General features: G+C 41.5%; 1 protein-coding gene across 1 annotated transcript in view; it reads right to left on the bottom strand.

The window, feature by feature from the left end:
- Window positions 1–247: 247 nt before the first annotated feature.
- The window catches only part of LOC126176037 (gastrula zinc finger protein XlCGF8.2DB-like), a 32,587-nt gene continuing 13,358 nt past the window's right edge, over window positions 248–19,476 (bottom strand). Inside the window, exon 2 of the mRNA XM_049923168.1 lies at window positions 248–636. Within this exon, the coding sequence (XP_049779125.1) occupies window positions 386–636 (251 nt within the window). The 3' untranslated portion in view covers window positions 248–385. The remainder of the gene's footprint in view (window positions 637–19,476) is intronic.

Genomic DNA, 19,476 nt, shown 5'->3' with positions numbered 1-19,476 from the left:
TTTGACTCTAGAATTCTGAAATTATTTCATTAAGGATGTAACAAATACTCTGCCAGAGCTGAACAATTAGAAAAATGTACAGATATTTTCAGATCTAACTGTTTACAGATTGACACATGAAATGGAATTGTTTGGGATGAGTATCCTTTATTATATTTATCAGTTCTACAAGGAATTCTATTTTTAATGTTATCAACCTCACTTCAAGACTCTCTTACCTCATTAAATCTTCAGTATTGTTTGTCAAAGAGTACAGGATAAATGAAAATCTGTTTATTCTGGTTGAAACATACTGTTGTGAAAGTTTTTAATTAGGTTTCATTTCATAACATTTCCAGAAAACATACAATAATTTTACACAATTAAAAACACTCTCTCTAGAAAATTATAGTCTTGTATGTCTTCTCATATGGGAAATCAGATGGAACTTGTGCCTTGCCCTTTTGTAGCAAATGGGACACTCAAACTGTGGCTCTACACCACATTCAAATCGCATGTGACGTAATAGAGTATTTCGGTGAGTGTAAGTGTTGTGACAGCGAGTGCAAGAAAAATTGCTTCCTTTTGTTCCTTGTGGCCACTGTTGTGATACCTGGAAGAATGTTATGTCTTCTTTCAGCAACTGTGTGCTCACACCTGAAAAGGAAATAGAATTAAAGATATAAATATCATTATATGTTTTCTATTAGTGTAGAATTATTTAATGCATTCAAGAGTTTTGCTCCAAGAAGACAGAGTTGCACTAAAGAAAAATTGTAGTTTTACTATGACATTCATTAATGATGTGTTTGACCTTATTTGCTTTTTTTTCTTATGTCATAAATATAATTTAAATCAAATGATGGATACTGTAAAATCAGATGCTGAAATTGGGGTGAAGGTTGCCTCTCACCAGACACTTTGTCAACAGACACATAAACAACATTACTACTATACTGCCACTGTGATACCATTCTGTTATAAAAAAGCAAAACACATGTAATATCCACAAAAAAATAAAAAATATAATATGTAAAACAAATTTGAACCATTATTAAATGATAAACAAACGAAAACAGCTTTGTTTAGTTTATTGTGTCTTGTAGATCTCATAAAGAAATAGAACATTCAAGGATGCAACAAATGACAAGCAAATTATAAAAACTAATTCTGTACATTTCCTTAACAACTATCACTATACTGCTTGATACTATTTGTGATTACACTAGCTAAAACTAATTGAGTAAGTTCGAAGGAAAGCTACTACTCTGAAAGGTAAAAAAACAACTGTTGGTTCCATGGTTATATTGGAAGCTGCTGCTTATCTCCTACTATTAACTTAATATTTACATGTAAATTTAGTTTTTCTTCACAGAATATAGGTTCCTACATTTATGCCTACCCCTGTTGACAATACACTGCTATTAGTCATGCAGCTGTACAGTGAACACTGCTACTTGCTAAGTACCTAACAGGAATTCTCAATCCTTAAATCTTAGATACTCAGATTTGTAGTACGATTTATGTAACATTCTTGCTGGTCATTTCTCCTTAATGAGTATGCTACTTAATTCACATGCATTACCCCAGAAGTGAGTAAGAAGACTCAATTGTTCTTTGCCCAGCTGGCAGAGTGGTGTTTACTCATTTATTTTTTGTGAGTATTTTCTTGAGTTGGTTCTCTGTTTATTGATCATCAAGTGATCATTTACTGTTATAATCAGTAAAATAAAAAGTTATTGCATGGTATGCTGAGTATCTGTTTTATAGACTACACTATGAACAATATCTATAAAATGGTGACCCAGGGAGTGCAAAAGGAAACAGCAAATTCAAGCATGGTGCAGAGTGGGAAGTGTCTTCATGTTATGATGATGGTCAAGACCAAGTGGAAGAACAACTTTCTCACTTGTAACAGGACCTAGAGAGACAGATTAGAAACATTCAGATGCAAATTACATCACATAGACAAGGAGAGTTTTGTCAACAAGCAGTATATATGGCAGATGAAGGAACTGCAGCGTCTAGCACATCTGCCGAGCTGATGATGAAAAAACAAGTGCCAAAGTTCTTTATACTTTCATTTGCAATGTCCCAAATGACTACAGAAAGGTTGTGGTGTTAGGTAGAAGCATAGACACTTCAGCAGTGCAGATGGTATTGGATGTCATTTTGAAGCCTCCTACACAAACTCAATATCATTTCCGAGACAGGGTGATCCAGCACATGGGCAAATCCTTAGACCAACAGATGTGCCAGCTCCTACAGTTAAAATGTATTGGTAATAGGAAGTCTTCCAAATTCTGGTGGTATCTCTGGAGTACCATGGAGGAAGCACCAGTGTCAGATGAGATGCTGCAGTGTGTGTAGTTCATGCGGCTGCTGCTGTCAGTGAAAACAGCTGACAAAGTATGTGCAGCACTGGGGCAAGTGAGTGCCTGAGCAATACCAGAGATAGATGACAATTGCTACACATTGGAAGCTGTGGCTATACAACAAGAGATAAGTTTGTTGATGAGCATCTCCACAGTATAACGGTATAGATGGATGCAAGGCAGAAACAGTTATTGGTGCTGGAATAAAAATAAAAAAAATATGAGACGTGTGGAGTAGTATAAAGTAGAGGGACATCCATACAGCCAACAGACACAAAGGTTGGAGGGACAAGATGGTAGAGTCTGTTAGTACCACAGGTGTTCAGTGTGCTGTCCTAAGACACAAAGTTCCGGTGCATCTCCAATCAGCCCTATTGGTCTGCAGTAGGTGCAGCAGGCCGTGTAGCTTCACAAGAGCACCAAAGTGGATATGAAGGGATGGGCATTACACACACAGATGGCAATGGTGGTGTGATAGAAGACAGCCAGGATGCAATGCCCAAGGTCAGTTCAGTTATTCAAGGCAATCCTTCCATGTGCATGCAGATGTCTAAGAAAACTTGTCCACTTACTTTGTCATGCTGCTTGTATGTGATAGACAGGCAAATCAATGTTAACTGGTCAACTTGGACTTAGGAATTAGCACAATCCCATTTCACTGGAAAGAGGTATATGCACAGCACTACACCTAACTGCTATTAACAACTCACCCATCATGACTTATGGTGAACAGGAGGTGTCAGTAGACATATGTTGCAGCAAGGTTTTTAAATGGAGGTTAAAAAAAAATGGTTCAAATGGCTCTGAGCACTATGCGACTTAACTTCTGAGGTCATCAGTCGCCTAGAACTTAAAACTAATTAAACCTAACTAACCTAAGGACATCACACACATCCATGCCCGAGGCAGGATTCGAACCTGCGACCGTAGCGGTCGCTCGGCTCCAGACTGCAGCGCCCAGAACCGCATGGCCACTCCGGCTGGCTAAATGGAGGTTCATAATGGCTGATGCACACAAGCCGATTCTATGTGCAGATTTCATCCACCACCACATACTGGGGATACAGCTGAGCATAGCACAAGTTTGGTGAAGGAGTGAGAAGGTAAACAGTATGAGAGGCAGAAATACAAGCAGTGCAGTCATTTTACCTGGTAGTTTAGTGTGACATGAAACAGAGCAGAAGATACTGTGTACCATGGTACACCACATCTAGAGTACCCCAGGCCAGCTGGCCTTCCAGTGACCAAGAAGACTTGTGCCTGACTGGTTCACAGAGACAAAAGCAGAAATTGACAAGATGTTGCAGATGCAGACAGGCATTTTAAGAAGATTGGATAACACCTGGGCATCACCACTGCACCTCATTAGGAAGAGAGAGGAAAAGTGGAGGATTTGTGGGGATTATCAGGCTCTAAATCAATGAAAAGTACCTGACCCCTATCTTGTACCTAATGTGTGAGATTTTATGAACTTTTTAGCTGGGGCTACAATCTTGAGCATGGTAGATTGTAAAAAGGCATACATCCAGATTCTGGTAGCTGAAGAGGATATTCCCAAGACAGCAGTAATAATGCCTTATAAACTATTTGAATACCTCTCCATGTTACTTGGACTGAAAATTCCCATACAGACCTGAAGAAGATTTGTAGATGAAGTGTTGATTGGACTGGATTTCTACTTCATATAACTTGATGAATCTGGATGATATTTTAATATTTTCAAGGAAAGCTGAAAGCTATATCTGACAGGATAAAGAAAATTGGGCTCATTGTGAATGAAGCAAAGTATGTTGTCTGCCAGAGCCCATTTGACATTTTTCAATCATGTGGTATTATCAACTTGTATCTGTCCACTCAAGGAGAAGGTGGAGGCATTACAGAACACTCGTAGGCCAACCAATGATCAGAAATTACAAATATTTCTTGGGACCATCAACTTTTTTAGACCCTATCTACCAGGGGTAGTGGATGTGCAGGCACCAATGACAGAGGCACTAGCAGGTACCAACAGAATGGGCAAGCAGCGCATTCCGTGGACACTGCTCATTCAGCAGGCTTCCAGAATGGTACAGTGGTACTATTGTTTCACCCAGTTCATAATGTACTGTTGATGATTGCTGTAGATGCCAGCCTATTGGTTATTGGTGTGGCACTCCATCAAAATGTGGAGGGCAGTTGGAAGCCCTTGGTGTTTTTCTCTTGAAAGCCATCACAAGCACAGACTAAGTGGAGTGCATATGATTTGGAGATACTGATCATTTATGAAGCAATACAATCTTTCCAACCATATGTGGAAGCTTGGTCATTTACGATCTACATCGAACACAAGCTGATCGTGGTTGCTGTCCAAGAAATGGAAGAGGGGTGTTCTGCTCAGCAGTTCTGCCAATTGGAGTTTATTAGGCAATTTACTAACAATATAAGACACATTAAATGAGGAGTGAACATAGGAGCAGATTTTTATTTTTTTTATTTTTTTTTATTTCCCCCCCAAGGATCGGTGCAATTTCTGCTATGATAAATTATGACCAACTAAGGAGCTGAACAAGCCGCAGATGAACAATTGTTGTGAAGCAGCTCAATATCCTTTAAGCTCGAGCAAGTGCAACTGTGAGCAGAAAGACCTAATATGGCGTGCTGTGTCCAAGATCCAGCCTAGGCCATTTGTGACTCAGTCACTGTGAAGGCTAATTTTTGATAGCATCCACAACCTGACACATCTGCATGTGAACACACTGTGAAGCCAATGATTGAGAAATTTGTATGAGCAGGTATGAAGAAAGATTGCTGAATGTGGCTGTGGGTGTGTTTGGCCTGTCAGAAATGTGAAGTTGGCAGGCACGTGCTTCAGCCAGTGAGAGACTTCCCCGAGACAAATATTTGATTATTTCAAGTGCACATAGATCTCGTGGGCCACTCCCACCATCAGAAGGATACCATTATTTGTTTACAGTAGTGGAGAGATATACATGTTGGGTAGAAGCAACTACTATATGGGATATATCAGGGAAACAATGGCAAGGATCTTCACGAATATGTACGATTTCATGCTTCGAATGTCCTATTCGTGTCACCACTGACCGAGTGCAACAGTTTGAGTTAACATTGTTTCTTGAGCTATCTAAATTATGTGGGTTCCATCATCAACATACCCAAGCTACCATCCTTCAAGCAATGGTATGGTGGAGAGATAGCCTAAGACACTAAAGACCATGCTTATGTGCCACAGTAGTTGCTGGACAACAGCCGTACTGCTATTCTCGTTAGGGCTTCATACAGCAGTTAAACCAGACATTGGGGCTTTAACAACTGAGATGGTTTACGGGGAAAAATTGTGACTGCCATTGGAGTTTTTCACGGCACAGCCAGCATTTGTGGAACCGGGACCACTGTACGTGCTGCAGCAGGTGATGGTCTAGAGAGCCAGGTTATGCCTGTCCCCAGCATCACATCACAGGGTTCAGAAAGTGCTTGTAGAGAAAGACATTGTGACATGCTGCCATGTGATGTTGTGAACATATACTGTACACGCACCATTACAACCACCAAACTCGGGATGTTTCCACACATTGAAACACAATGTACCTATAGTCCAAACAGCATACAATGACCAGCCATCATTTAAGCCAGGCATTGGGGCTTTACCAACTGAGATGCCCAGCATTAAGTCAAGGGAGTGGGTGAAACCAGCATATGTGCTCACTATGGAGACACCTACTCAAGGGCAAGCAAATATGGCTGCTAAACCAGCAACTTCAACCCCTCCTGACATGGAGACCATACTGTCAGAAGCAGCATCATCTTCAACATGGCAAATGAGCCCACAAAAGAAGCAAGAAGGTCTGGTAATTGTGCAAATTTTTATGTGTCTTTACTTATAAATATATAACACTAACAAGAAGAAGAAAGGGTGCATAAATAAAGAGATTAATAGAAATCAATTATTTTCAATTGATGCCCAAATTCTAGATTGTATAGTTTGTCTCCTTTGACTCCATTTTAACATCAACTTACTTCCTTATTGTTGAGATCTACACACTTCTGTTAGGTGCTTCTTCTTCTGACACCGCAAAACTTTCCATTCTCTGTGACCGTGTAGGTAATGTAATTTTCATTTATCAGGCTTCTTCACCATTGGCAGGCAGCAGGAGGTGGGTGACACGACCTTTTTGTGGTGTGAGGAACAAAATAGAAAGGCCATATATTTTTGCACTGAGAAAAATTATTATTCAGAATACCGTGAAAGCTACTACACGCATCTCTTATCTAGATATGTCCTCTCTCCACAAGACCTCGAGACAGAGGGGTGACAAAAAACTGAATGTGTTTTTTATCATTTGTTCTCACCTTCCGGCATAGCAAAATACACCTTTTGCAGGCACTTACAGTGGTTATCCTCGGCTTTTCCTATGTACAAATACATAATTTATGTGAGGGCTAGCAACAAGTACAGCACAGTTTCCCTCACATTTAGCCATTCTGCTCGACTGTGGGAAAAGGGGGTGGGGGAGGGGGGTTGGAGGGCATTGTGGTAAGCCCTAAGCACCAGTTACAGATAGCAAGTAAGAGACTCAATTATTCTTTGGCAGAGTGGTGTTTACTTGTTATTTTTTGTGAGTTTGCTCTTGAGTTATTTCTCTGTTTAACAGTTGTCAAGTGGCACATTGTTGATGTAATCAGTAAAGTAAATAGTTATTGTTTAGTAGTCTTCAAGTGTCTGTTTGTAAACTATGCTATGAAAAACACCTATAATATTTTAGCTTACTAAGTAAGATCATTTTATCTGCACTGTCAAAGGCTTTGGCAAAGTCACACAAGATAGGAGGCATGTCTGAAACCAAACAAAAATTAATTTTTGCAAGAAAGAGCATTTCTTAAACTATTTTTCTGCATATTTGCCACCATTTGTCAGACATTTGTCATAGTTGGAAACCAACTTTTCTAGGCCCTCTTCATAGAAAGATGCCACTAGTGAAGACAGCCATTGCTGAACATTGTTTTTGTGTTGCAACTGTTGTCAAAGTGTCTTCCTCTGAAATTATGCTTCAATTTCATGAAAAAGTGGTAGCCAGAAGGTGCGAGTCTGGGCTGTACAGTGGGTGACTGAACTGCTCCCAACAGGACTGTTGAATAAGATTTTGAGCTACACCTGCAGAATCAGGACATGTGTTGTCATGAAGTAACACAATGCCTTGAGTGAGCATTCCACACATTTTGTTTTGAAAATTGCACTGAAGTTTTCTCAGCGTTTCACAATATTTTATCACATTGATGTTTTCAACTCTGGGAAGGAACTCAACAAGCAGAATGCCCTTTCTGTCCAAGAACAAGGTGCACATGATTCTTTTGTGCTGACAACATTGTTGTGGTGAATTTTTGTTTTTTGGGGGATCATGAGCGCTTCCACCCCATCTACTATTGTTTTGATTCTGGGGTGATATGACAAATCCAAGTTTCATCACCAGTCACAATTGTGATTAAAACTTCATCTCCGTTATCACTGTAATGGGTAAGGAATGTCAAAGCACTGCCAAGTTGCTTCATTTTGTGGACATCTTTCAGCATTTTCAGAATCAAACAGAAACATAATTTGCAAAAATTTAAGCAATTTGTGACAATGTCATGCAAAACAGTTTTTGAAATTTGTGTAAACTCATCACAAAGAATTCTTATTGTGAATTGTACATTTTCACAAATTTTCTAAATCAACTTCTCAACCACATCACCACTGACTACAGAAAGCCGCCCACTCCATGCTTTGTCATGAACACTGATTCATCCATCATTGATTTGTCTCACCCACTTTCTCAAACATTTTGAATGATCACTAACAAATGTAAACAGAATACAACTGTAAAGGTGTCAGTGGAAAGGTGATGAACCAGAGAGATGAGTGTGAATGTGCAGAAATATGACATTAGTGCTGCATTGGTGGTAGAAAGAAAAAGAATAAAAAATAAGAAAATAATAAAAAAACGTGAAAGGCTCAAATGAGTCATATAATTTGTAATTAGAATTGGTTTGTTCAGCTCCTGTTTTATGGATGGGCATTCCAAAAATATCTTTAAGACTGTCAGGAAATATGCCCAGAATCATTGATTAATTACAAAGATACCTGAAGGGTAGTTCTATCAAGTCAGCACAGTATTTTTATATTCTGCTAGAAACTCCAGGATTCAAAGCCATGGAAATTGCCCTTCATTTTACAGTCTAGAAAATACAATGTATGAATTGCCATGAGATAAATTGTCACTCATAAGTGAAATTGTAAATCTACAATGATCAATGTTTTGTTGTAAAGAACTAGGGCACATATGTTGTAGGAATGTGAGACTTGCTGAAGGCGTAACTCAGAAGAATTAGGTTCAGAAGTATCCCCTTTTCATCCATTTTAATGCAGAAGAAGGGATGCTGATAAGTCTGGTACTGAAGTTAAAATCTTCTGGGTTATTAGGCCGCATCATATTTCTTCCAAAATGATCGACGTTTTGACCCCTCTACTGGGATTTTCCTCAGGATCTTCTGGTGTCCACTACTGTTAGAACACTGTCAGAGATAAGTGTCATGTCCTCTTATAAAGGAGAGTTTTCCCGCATTCATGCTGGAGAAGTGATAGTACTGGCTAAAATTCTTACGGCTACCATTGGTGGGCCATAGGCATAGACTAATATTCCCACTCTGATGCAGAAGAAGGGGTGTTGTCGGCTAGTCTCCTGTGGATACCATCGGTGGCCCATCGTCACTGATAGAAAGGCACTATTTCACACTTATGCTGGAGAAGGGTTATTGGTTGAAATTACTGCTACTGCCATTGGTTGGTCATCATCATTGGCTAGATTCAAAATGAACAGAGCAAGAGAGGGGGAATGTTTAACCAAAATATTATTGTCCGCTGTGGTGACTTGCAGCATATTGTTATGTCGCTTGCACACCATGGCCACATATTCACTTCCTAGATGGCAGACAGCCACAATACCGGAAGCCTATAGCCGTCCTCTCTATTGAAATTAGATGGATTCTTGGACATTTCAACCGCTTCTCAGACCTGTCTCCTATAAATGTTTGTTTCTTAGCCAGCACATGTACATTATTAAAATTGAAGCCAGAGCCACAGTTCTCATAATGTTCCACTACTGCTGATTTTGCTCTTTGTTTTAGCCGCATGTGCCGTTCATGTTCCTTAATGCGTTCTTTAACAGTTCTTCCCATTTTGCATATATACACTTTGCTGCAGCCACATTTCACTTGATCGATGCCTGCATTGTGGATGCAATAAGGTGCATCCGTTTTCCGTCGGAAAAAAATCTTTTATTTTGTTTTGAATGCAGAAAGATGTCTGAATATCATTTTTCTTTAGAATTCTGCTTATGCAGCCATTGACCCCACAAATAAATGTAACCTAACGGAGTGAGAAGGCAGTTCCTCACCATTCTTATTAGCGCTATAAATATTCACCCTGTTTCACTGTATAAACCTTTTTAGTTGCAGTCATACTTTAAATTCTTTTGTTCATGTTTATCATATTACTAACATAGAGCAACAGTGAGTACAATTATTTTAACAATAAAGTTTATTGCAGTCAAATATTCAATTAAAATGTTGCAATTGTTGAATTATCATTCATTTTCAGTAACTCACATGCCATTCTTGATCTGATATGGTGATTCACCATATCAGATCAAGGCTTCTACAATACCCATTGAAGATTCAGGGATTGAAAAGTTCTGTCTACAGTGTTCATTGTAAAGCTGCATGATAAGTAGTATAATACTGAAAACATGACTATTTATATATGTAGGTAGATATTTTCTTTGAAAAATACCATTGTAATTAAGTAAACATTAAGCTACAAATAACACACAAAAATTAGCTCTATAGGTGCAACTGAGTAAAAAACAGCATTTTCCAAAGTAGCAGTTTAGTTTCTAATTTACTCAATCAGATTTAGATGGCAAAAGCACAAATAACACTAAGAAAGACAGTGATAGTTTGTTGTTGATACAGTGTACAGATTAAGTTTCTATGATTTATTTGTCTTTTTTAATGTATTCCTTGATTCTATCCACATCCCCGAAGGCTCCTCTTCATGATAGAACCTGTGAAACATGTCGTCTCTACTCAAGCTGACAAGTTTTATCCATGGAGTTCACACTGCTGTTATCTGTTTATCATGCTTTTTTGCTAATGTCCCTTTTCAACTCAGAATGTAACGAGACACAATTTTCTTCTGAAGAAGATAATTTTACAATTATCAAAACCTATGACAAGGGTTCTAATAAACCTATGTTACACAACTGGTTGGCTTATTTTTTTTATCATCCTTTCCAGTTTATAAATGTTTTAATTAAGTATGTACATGAAAGTTTTGGTTACTGAGGAGCTTTAAATTGCATTCAAAAAATTGAAGCAGATGTATATTTCTGTAATAATGCCAGAAGCTTAAGGAAAAAACTTGCAACTTGTGATAGTGACAAAGAGTAAAATTTAGTAGTCAAATATGCAGAAGATTCATGCAAAACAGCATACCAAAGAAATGAATGAATTTTGTAGCAGTAAATATTTATGGATCATTACCAAAAACTAGATGTTGTTTCTGTTACATATTTGTGATGGTATATTTATTTTCAAAGCTTATAAAATTGTACTGAATTAAGAAGGCACCAAGTAAGAACACCATTTCAAAAATTGTGAATGATTATTTTTCCAAAATGTCTGAATACCTAAAGCCATACTATCAGTCAGCAGAGCACAACTTCACCTCAAAAAACTGGAAAACCTCAATGGGGAGAGAGGAAATCAATCACAGACAAATTTCTGTTCACCGTCTTTCAAGTAATCCAGCAGAGAGGTATATGAGGTAAACTGACAAATTATGTATAACTTACTGTAGTAAAAAGATTCAAACAATTACAGCTGTCGGCCATTAAGGCCTTTGTCAGCAATAGACACACATACACACACACGCGTGCACACACACACACACACACACACACACACACACACACACACACACACACACACACACACTCATATGCAAACACAACTTGCACACACGTCTGCAGTCTCAGACAACTGAAACCTTGCATTTGCTTGAGTTTGTGTGTGTGTGTGTGTGTGTGTGTGTGTGTGTGTGTCTATTGCTGACAAAGGCCTTAATGGCCGAAAGCTATAATTGTGTGAAACTTTTTGTCGTGCCTATCACGACTCAGCATCTCCGCTATATGGTGAGTAGCAAGTTTCTTTCTCTAATATTGTTACATTCCATCCTGGATTTTCCATTGTTTGATTACGGTAGCAAAAATCATTCAAATTGGATCAAATACATAAACACTTTGAAGACATCTTAAATAGTATACTACATACTTACATTTGGTTTCCCCTTATGAAATTCTGTTTTATAGGCAAATCAGCCAACTGCATAAAGCTTATTGAACATCCTGCATGAAAAAGCATGACACCACAGGAGAGGAAACCCCCTTGAAATAGGAGATAAATTTCTTACCAAAATCAAAGATGCATCAGCCACACTATTCTCAGAGAATGCTTGTCCTGCATATTACACTCCTGGAAATTGAAATAAGAACACCATGAATTCATTGTCCCAGGAAGGGGAAACTTTATTGACACATTCCTGGGGTCAGATACATCACATGATCACACTGACAGAACCACAGGCACATAGACACAGGCAACAGAGCATGCACAATGTCAGCACTAGTACAGTGTATATCCACCTTTCGCAGCAATGCAGGCTGCTATTCTCCCATGGAGACGATCGTAGAGATGCTGGATGTAGTCCTGTGGAACGGCTTGCCATGCCATTTCCACCTGGCACCTCAGTTGGACCAGCGTTCGTGCTGGACGTGCAGACCGCGTGAGACGACGCTTCATCCAGTCCCAAACATGCTCAATGGGGGACAGATCCGGAGATCTTGCTGGCCAGGGTAGTTGACTTACACCTTCTAGAGCACGTTGGGTGACACAGGATACGTGCGGACGTGCATTGTCCTGTTGGAACAGCAAGTTCCCTTGCCGGTCTAGGAATGGTAGAATGATGGGTTCGATGACGGTTTGGATGTACCGTGCACTATTCAGTGTCCCCTCGACGATCACCAGTGGTGTGCGGCCAGTGTAGGAGATCGCTCCCCACACCATGATGCCGGGTGTTGGCCCTGTGTGCCTCGGTCATATGCAGTCCTGATTGTGGCGCTCACCTGCACGGCGCCAAACACGCATACGACCATCATTGGCACCAAGGCAGAAGCGACTCTCATCGCTGAAGATGACACATCTCCATTCGTCCCTCCATTCACGCCTGTCGCGACACCACTGGAGGCGGGCTGCACGATGTTGGGGCGTGAGCGGAAGACGGCCTAATGGTGTGCGGGACCGTAGCCCAGCTTCATGGAGACGGTTGCGAATGGTCCTCGCCGATACCCTAGGAGCAACAGTGTCCCTAATTTGCTGGGAAGTGGCGGCACGGTCCCCTACGGCACTGCGTAGGATCCTACGGTCTTGGCGTGCATCCGTGCGTCGCTGCGGTCCGGTCCCAGGTCGACGGGCATGTGCACCTTCCGCCGACCACTGGCAACAACATCGATGTACTGTGGAGACCTCACGCCCCACGTGTTGAGCAATTCGGCGGTACGTCCACCCGGCCTCCCGCATGCCCACTATACGCCCTTGCTCAAAGTCCGTCAACTGCACATACGGTTCACGTCCACGCTGTCACTGCATGCTACCAGTGTTAAAGACTGCGATGGAGCTCCGTATGCCACGGCAAACTGGCTGACACTGACGGCGGCGGTGCACAAATGCTGCGCAGCTAGCGCCATTCGACGGCCAACACCGCGGTTCCTGGTGTGTCCGCTGTGCCGTGCGTGTGATCATTGCTTGTACAGCCCTCTCGCAGTGTCCGGAGCAAGTATGGTGGGTCTGACACACCGGTGTCAATGTGTTCTTTTTTCCATTTCCAGGAGTGTAGAAACAGAAAAGGTTAATATGGTATTAGTAAACTGCAGAAGCATTCATAGTAAGGTCCCAGAATTAGCATTGCTTATTGAAGATTATAATGCCCAGTTAGTATTATGAACAGAAAGTTGGATGAAACCAGAAGTGAACAGCAATTAAATCCTAAATTCAAAATGGAATATTTATTGTAAGGATGGGTTGCTCACGAGTAGTAATAGTGTATATATTTCAGTAAAGAATTTGATAATATCTAGTGAGGGTTTCAAAGATTCCAAATGGGAATTCATCTGGGTGATGAAATGTCAAAGGTGGGTCAAAAATGATAATTGGATGTTTTTATAGACCACCTGTCTCATGAGCTGTAATGGTAGAGCATTTCAGAGAGAACTTGCAAAGTATTGTAATTTTCCTGATCATGCTGTTGTAATAGGGGATGACTTCAACAAACCAGGTGTAGATTGGGAGAGTCATGCTATCTAAACTGGTGGCAAAGATATGGATTTGTATGACATTATTCTGAATGTCTTGACTGAAAATCACTTTGAGCAGATACTTTGAGAACTAACTCACGGCGTTAACGTCTTCGACCTCCTAGCAAGAAGCAGATCTGAACTTCTTGAACCAGTTAACATACAGGTGGGTATCAGCAATCATACAGCTGTGATATCAATACTGACTATGGGTATTAAAAGAAGTTTCAGGAAAGGTGGAAAAATAGTTTCGCTGAGCAAGAGTGACAGGATACAAACTGCAGAGTATCTGAGTATTCAGCACCAAATATTCAGTGTGGAGCACAAATGGAAAAAAAACCAAAAGCATCATTCAATACATCTTAGACAAGTATGTGCCAAGCAAGATCTTCAGGGATGGGAAGAACCCACCATAGTTTAATAGCCATGTTAACAAACTGATTTATAAACAAAGAGAGCTTCATCACAGCTGCAGGAGAAATCAAAACCCAGCTGACAAACAAAAGCTGAATGAAGCAGAAATGAGCACAAGGAGAGCGTTTTGGTCTTGTGTAAAATCAGAAAGCAGGTCAAAATCATTCTATTCAGTCACTCACTGACTATAGTGGTACCAAATCAGAAAATGACAGAGAGAAGGCTGAAATACTGAATTCTGTCCTCTGAAACATTTTCACCACAGAAAATTGTAACACAGTCCCTCATTCCAATCAATGTATAAACTTTGCAATGGCAATTATTGAGACAACTGATCACAGGATAAGAAAACAACTACAATTGATTTGTAGTCGTAAGCATCAGGATCAGATGAGATACCCGTAAGGTTCTACAGAGACTATGTGACAGAACATGCTCCCGTTCTAGCAGCAGTTTGTCTTAGGTCAGCGGAGCAGCGAAGGGTACCTATTAGCTGTAAAAAGTGTGGGCAAATCCCATTTTCAAAAGAATCATAAGACAGATACACATCATTATATGCCTATATTGCTGACAGCAGTCTGTTGTAGAATCATGGAACATGTTTCATGCACATGTATTATTATGCTTTTGGAGAACAAAAATCTCCTCTACGAAAACCAATATGGATTCCACAAAGAGACATCTTGTGAAACTCAGCTTGCTCTGTTACTCCATTAACACTGTAAACATTGGTGCTCTGGTTGATTCCATGTTCTTCAACTTCAAGGATCATTTCACAGTATCCTGCACTGCTGTTTAGCATAAAGAAAAATACAAAATACTGGCTTACTAAGTACTAAACCTGATTTGTGACTGGGTTCAAGACTTCCCTGGAGACAGAGCTCAACATTTCGCTCTTAACAGGACAAAATCGATAAATGTAGAGGCAATTTCATGGATACCCCAAGCAAATGTAATAGGACTGATATTGTTTACAGTATATATAAAAGATCTAGTAGAATGGTTTGGAAGTTCGTTAAGACTGCTTGCAGATGATGCATTTGTGTATAAGAACGTAGCAGCACCAGAAGACAGTATCAATTTGTAGAATGTCCTACAGAGAACTGATGAATCGTACAGACTCTGGTAGTTGACCCTGAATGTAAATAAATGTAATATACTGCACATACATGAAAAGAAGTTCACTGCTGTACAACTACACTACTTGGTGGAGACAGTAAAATATCTAAGACAAACTAACTGCAGTGACCTTAAGTGGCATGACCACATAAAACAAATAGTAGGAAAAGTAGATGTGAGGCTGAGATTCACAGGAAGAAATTTTAGGAAATTTAATTCATCCACCGAAGAAGTGGGTTGCACACTCTTGTTCAACGAGTTCTTGAATACTGTACATCAATCTGAGACTCTCATCAGGTAGGACCAACATAAAACATAGAGAGGATCCAATGAAGAGCAGGGCATTTCCTCACATGATTGTGTAGTCAGCATGAGAGTGTGGCGTCGATAGGTCATATCGACCATGATTAACACCTTCTTTGGACTCTTATTGCTCTGCCAAGCCTTCATGTTAGTTTTTAGTTTTGATCTGTATCTCAAGCTGTGTACACATTTATGACTAACTACAAAATATATCTCTATGTGGAATTTAATGGTGAAAGTTATTGCATTTGACCGATAATCGTATCCCGTTCCCATCCTGGTGACACCGAAGTTTCTACGTCTTCTGTGACTTACACACAGGGTGTTGTAAATCAACAGGTTATGCACACAACACCATGGCTACCTCACCCAACACTTTGTTCGAAGATTTGGAGGCCCAACTACAACAACCAGACCACTCCCATCCTTCGCCAACAGCAAGCTCTCCACTAATCAACAGTGATTCATGATCTCCAACCAAGTTAACCTCAAACTTTGTTGTTAATTGGTGAGTCCATGGAGTGCTGTGTGCACAACGACCATATACGTGAAAGCTAAGAAATGATCACAATTGATTGTGGTCATTTCTTAGCTTTGGTTACTGATAATAACGTGATACCAGCGCCTATGAGTTTAATTTGTACACCACAGTACGAAGGTGATCATTAAGTGATTGAAAATCGATTTTGCTATAAATATACCATCGATAGTACAGCCAATGCTGACCTTCCTTCTAAACTTTGTTTTTCTACAATAGTCGAGTGCTACACCGTTAACTCATACAATGGACTCAAGTTTCGTGTCACCAGACTGTTCTCGCCAACACGTAAAATGTGAAGTGGATAATTTTCAGAACTGTGTAACTACCAATCACTCATGTAATGTTCAAATTGATCTACATTCGCACACGTACTTTGACTCTCAATGGGCCACAATGTCAGTTACAGTTGTGCCATGTGCAATGCCGCCATTTGTGCAAAATGCACATACTATCAACCTATTTCAGTTTTGCCTCACTCACAAACTAATGATGGACATTTTCATGAACCAAATTCCCCTTGCTCACCCACCAGACCTGTTGCTCAGTTTTTCAACCACGTGGGCTCGAGCACATCTTATGGCACTTCGCCTTCCAGGAACGTTTTACTGCAACAATGCGATCTTCAGCAAGTTTCACCGGTAATTTATAGTCCAACCATTCGGGGTGTTTTCCTGATGTGCACAGAAAACTCACACTGTTGTCGCATGAGGCATCAGTCCCCCCTCCCACCCCCACTCCCCCCACCCCTCCCCCCCCACCCCCACCCCCTACATGCACAGGGGGCCCCGATTATGACCGTTCAGCAGCTCACCTCTCCCACAGTTCTGCCTGTGTCTGCTGCATCGGCCTTCCATGTCATTTCTGAGGTGAACAATTTCAAATCTGAAACTCTAACCTCTGGTCCAGTTTATGGGACCGGCACACAAGTTGCATGACTGCTCATTCCTATGGTACCAACCGTGCCAGCCGCATCATGTTTTCGCAACACGTCAAGGACAATGTAACCCGCCGTTGCTTCAGATGTTCTTACCAATAACACACCTACGCCTATGGTGCCGAGATGCAGTATGGCCCCTTCTACCACAGACCCAGCAGGTCTTCCAAGATACACCGACACCTCCTCCCCCCCCTCCCCCCCTCCTTTCTGGTCGTCTGCCAGAGCTGCCCCCTTTATAGAAGAACAACCCCGTATCATGGTTTGCGCTTGTGGAGCATCTGTTCAAGTTACACCGTGTGTCCGACTACAACTCTAAATTCCTATGTCTCGTCATGCACCTCAATGATCACTCCGACTTGATTTGTGATCTACTCATCTTGCCATCACCTCCACCAAGTATGAGTTTGCAAAGAAAACAATATTGGACTGACTAGCCTGCTCACCACAAGAATTAATCATCAAGATCTTGTACGAGGAGCACCTGGAGGACCAAACTCCATCACAACTCTGGCGCCACCTTCGATTACTTGTGAGTGAACATACGATGCTGGACATCAGTCTTTGTGTGGTATGGTCCGCCAGGTTACCTACCTACCTACAGATTCACCTGCTACCGCACTCCTTCTGTCAATCGGCTCTTGTCTTTGCATCACAGACCAGCTGTATACGCTGCTATGACAACACCAACCAGCACATCACTCACCACTAGTTGGCACAACCGCTCCTGTTTACCGGCCGTCTGCAGGCAGAGGCAGAGCTCGCTCCACCTCTGGGCTGTCTACACTGCCTGGCAGTATCTGCTCGCTCTCTCCTCTGTCTGAGCACTCGAGAACTGTCCATGCACCATATGTGCCAGTATACATCCTGGAACAAATCAATGAGGACAAGCCTCCTCTGCTGCCACAGTCACTGCCACCACCACATCCATCTCATCTGTATAGTTGGTACCACAGATTTTCGGCGATGATGCCAAGAAGTGTCGATTACCTTGCCAGCACCCAAACGCCGACCACAGGATCTAGAAGACACAGAGTCCTGCAGAGAACCTCACAGGTGTCCTCACACATTGCACTCCATCCACTCGTCCACCCAGCCATGCGATGGTTTATATGTGATCGACATTTTGTCACGGCTTGTTTTCCTAGTCAACACAGGCGCTGACGTGTCTATCGTATACACATAATTAGCTCCTCCTGCCTTTTCACCGACGAGGTCACTTCTACGAGCTGTCAATGCATCAACGTTACAAACCTGAGGCTCCGTCGAAGTTACGGTGCACCTATCTCCTTCTCTGTGTTTTCCGTGGACTTTCTACATTGTCGACATCGCTGAACCAACTCTCGGTATAGATTTTTTGTCACATTACAAACTCTCTCTGAATGTGGTTCAGGGCACAGTGCTACATCATCCCACTAGCACTTAGATACTGTGCTCCCACACTTATGTTCCACATTCTGTTTCTCTTACGACATGTAAGTTAGTACGTGAGTGCTCTGCCCTCACTGGCAACATTGTGACCTGCGTCACTAACCTACTGTCAGAATATGACTCAGCGGCACAACTCTGCCATAAAACAACAAGCTGAAACCGTGAATAGCACACACTTACAACGAGCTCGTCGCGGTTCGTACCTCGCTGCTGAAACTGCAGTCAACAGTGCCGCCACCTAATCATGTTTCTCCAGCAGACTCCAGCTCAGACACTCAACAGGTTAGTCCAAAAACATTAATTGCATGTAACAATTCGTGTTCGGTAGACACTTCACCCCCGACGTGCTCACCACATACAGTGCCATACGTTTCAAACATCGCTTCTAATGACAGTCGCGCATGCATTATGACCATGCCCACCATGCAGGCAGCTGCCCCACATGTTGATTAACATTCCCCCTCTCTCACACACCAGCCACGTGACTCAGCTGTTCCCCACATGATGCCAACGCCTCTCTCGCTCGTGCCAGTTACCCAAGGCAAGGCTGACAACAGACAGTCACTGCACGTCCTGACCTCCTCCGCGCTGCATGCGCAGCTGACATCTCCAAACAAGCACACGCCGCACTCACGTAATAAGCATGTGACTTTCATGCTACCTTTTCCCACTTGCCCTAATGGTTATGCTGCGCCGCACCCAACTCATTCAAAAACTTCATGTCAGGACATTGCTCAGTCTCGTGTACAGTTCTCACACAAGACAGTTACCACTGCCGGCCCTCTTATTAGGCAGCACACAGTTAGATGCCTCAACCTCATTAAGTTGTGCATGGCCCAGCAGCAAATTAACAAACTTTTGGAGGCAGGTATCCTGCAAATGTCGGACACCAACTGGTCTTCACCTATTCACCTCGTCACCAAAAACAACGGTTCTTTC

This window comes from Schistocerca cancellata, chromosome 3 (genome assembly GCF_023864275.1).
Source record: "Schistocerca cancellata isolate TAMUIC-IGC-003103 chromosome 3, iqSchCanc2.1, whole genome shotgun sequence".
Taxonomy (NCBI): domain Eukaryota; kingdom Metazoa; phylum Arthropoda; class Insecta; order Orthoptera; family Acrididae; genus Schistocerca; species Schistocerca cancellata.
Note: the sequence above shows the minus strand (reverse complement) of the source record. Positions and strands in the feature narration are given on the sequence as shown.